The 2,087-nt window shown below is 48.8% G+C and overlaps 1 protein-coding gene across 1 annotated transcript in view; it reads left to right on the top strand.

The window, feature by feature from the left end:
- Mmd2 (monocyte to macrophage differentiation associated 2) overlaps nucleotides 1-2,087 on the top strand; it is a 47,425-nt gene that overhangs the window by 34,313 nt on the left and 11,025 nt on the right. The window contains exons 3-4 of the mRNA XM_021162650.2: nucleotides 1,242-1,402; nucleotides 1,733-1,807. Of these exons, the coding sequence (XP_021018309.1) occupies nucleotides 1,242-1,402; nucleotides 1,733-1,807 (236 nt within the window). The remainder of the gene's footprint in view (nucleotides 1-1,241; nucleotides 1,403-1,732; nucleotides 1,808-2,087) is intronic.

Raw genomic sequence — 2,087 nt, 5'->3', positions numbered from 1 at the left:
CCCTCTTCTGGAGTGTCTGAAGACAGCTACAGTGTGCTTATGTGTAATAAATAAATAAATCTTAAAAAAAAATAATTCTTAATAAAAAAAAAAGTTTTGGGAAGATGAAAATGGAATCTGATACTCTGAAATAAAAAGTCTCACTTCTTAAGTGGCACTGTTGTCGCTCATGTGCTTGGTAGGTACCGTACTGCCTAGGTCTTGGGCTGCATGATCTAGCAAGGGTTCTCCACCTGTGAGTCGTGGCTTCGGAAAACATGCCCCCCCCCCCGGTTCTGATAGTCTTGGGAACTGAGACACTTCTCAGTAGCAAAGCTGTTATAAAGTAGCAACAAAAATAAATTTATGGTTGGAGGATCCTAAGAACATGAGAAAAATGTGTTTTCTGATGGTCTGGACTCACACAGGTTGAGAACTGCTGATCAGGAGAAAGGGAGGGAGTGCAGAGATCCTGGGACTCTGTGTTCCCCAACCCCGGCACTGTTCAAAAGTCTGAGACTGTGCAGTGGACGTGGCTCAGTGGGTAAAAGGCTTTCTACACAAACATGAGGACCTGAGTTCAATCCCCAAGGCCTACACGGTGGAATGAGAGAACTGACTTCAGTCTCTGATAGTGCACTCTGACTGAAGTGCACACACACACACACACACACACACACACACACATCCACTGAACAAAAATATTTAAAACAAACAAGCAGAGCGAACAATGGCTGAGGTTTGCACATGCACAAGCATAACCCAGTGCCATAGAGTCACGTCACGAGGCTGCTATGCTCCGTATCACACACCCTCTGCATCACACGTGAAAGAGGGTCCTTGAGCTTCAGCAGTTAAGAACACACACTGAGCCGGGCGTGGTGGCACGCACCTTTAATCCCAGCACTCGGGAGGCAGAGGCAGGCGGATTTCTGAGTTCGAGGACAGCCTGGTCTACAGAGTGAGTTCCAGGACAGCCAGGGCTACACAGAGAAACCCTGTTTCGAAAATCCACAAAAAAGAGAACACACACTGCTCTTGCAGAGGACCCGAGTGTGTTTCCCAGCACCTTTGTCTGATGTCTTAAAACTATCTGAGAGTCCAGCTTCTAGGGTTCCAATGTCCTCTTCTGGCCTCTGCTGCCTCCTGCGTTCATGTGCAAGCCCCTCCCCCACCCCACACATAGACACACAATTAAAAAGAAAACAAATCTTTATAAAAGATTTTAAAGGCTGGCCGTGATCTGTCTTCTCTCCCTACAGTTCTGGATCATTCCCAGCATCCTTGGCAGCTCCAACCTCTACTTCCTGTCCGATGACGACTGGGAGACCATATCTGCTTGGATCTACGGCCTTGGCCTCTGTGGCCTCTTTGTGGTATCCACCATTTTCCACACAGTCTCATGGAAAAAGAGCCACCTCAGGTACCTGTGGCCCGCCCACTCATGGACACACACTCCAGACATACACAGTCAGAGATGTGTTAGCGTTCATCCTAATGGGGGTCCCGAGGCATCTCCAGAAGCCTCCAGAATGGCAGGCAGCCTGGAAAAGGCACCTTGCTCTGGTGGAGAGACAGGCTGGAGGGGGAAGTTCTCTCTACAGGGTGGGGTAGGGTGGGGTGGGTGCCTCCCTCAACCCCATCTCTCAGTCTCTCATCCCCTAGGCAGTGCTGGGGTGCTGCTGGGCTTCCCCACCGGCACGCCGGCTGTAGCCTGCTGTAACCTGCTGCCTGTCTCCTCTCCCTGCCCTAGGATGGTAGAGCACTGCCTGCACATGATTGACAGGATGGTGATCTACTTCTTCATTGCCGCCTCCTATGCTCCTTGGTGAGTGCCAGTGCCTCCACCCCCACTGCCTTCCTCTCTCCTGCTTGAATTTGGGTGAGTGATTGGTGACCACACAGACAGGGAAGTAGGCAAGAAGACACACTCATCCTTTCTCTTATGCCAAGAATTACCTAGTGTATCCTTCAAGAGTTGTTGTAGGCAAAAAAAAAAAAAAAAAAAAAAAAAGCAAGTGTGAATGTCTGTGTATATGCAAATACGTGTGCATATATTAGCATATATTAACATATATTCACACTATATCAGTCGATGCCAATGGCTT

Source organism: Mus caroli, chromosome 5 (assembly GCF_900094665.2).
Source record: "Mus caroli chromosome 5, CAROLI_EIJ_v1.1, whole genome shotgun sequence".
NCBI classification, from domain to species: Eukaryota; Metazoa; Chordata; class Mammalia; order Rodentia; family Muridae; genus Mus; species Mus caroli.
Note: the sequence above shows the minus strand (reverse complement) of the source record. Positions and strands in the feature narration are given on the sequence as shown.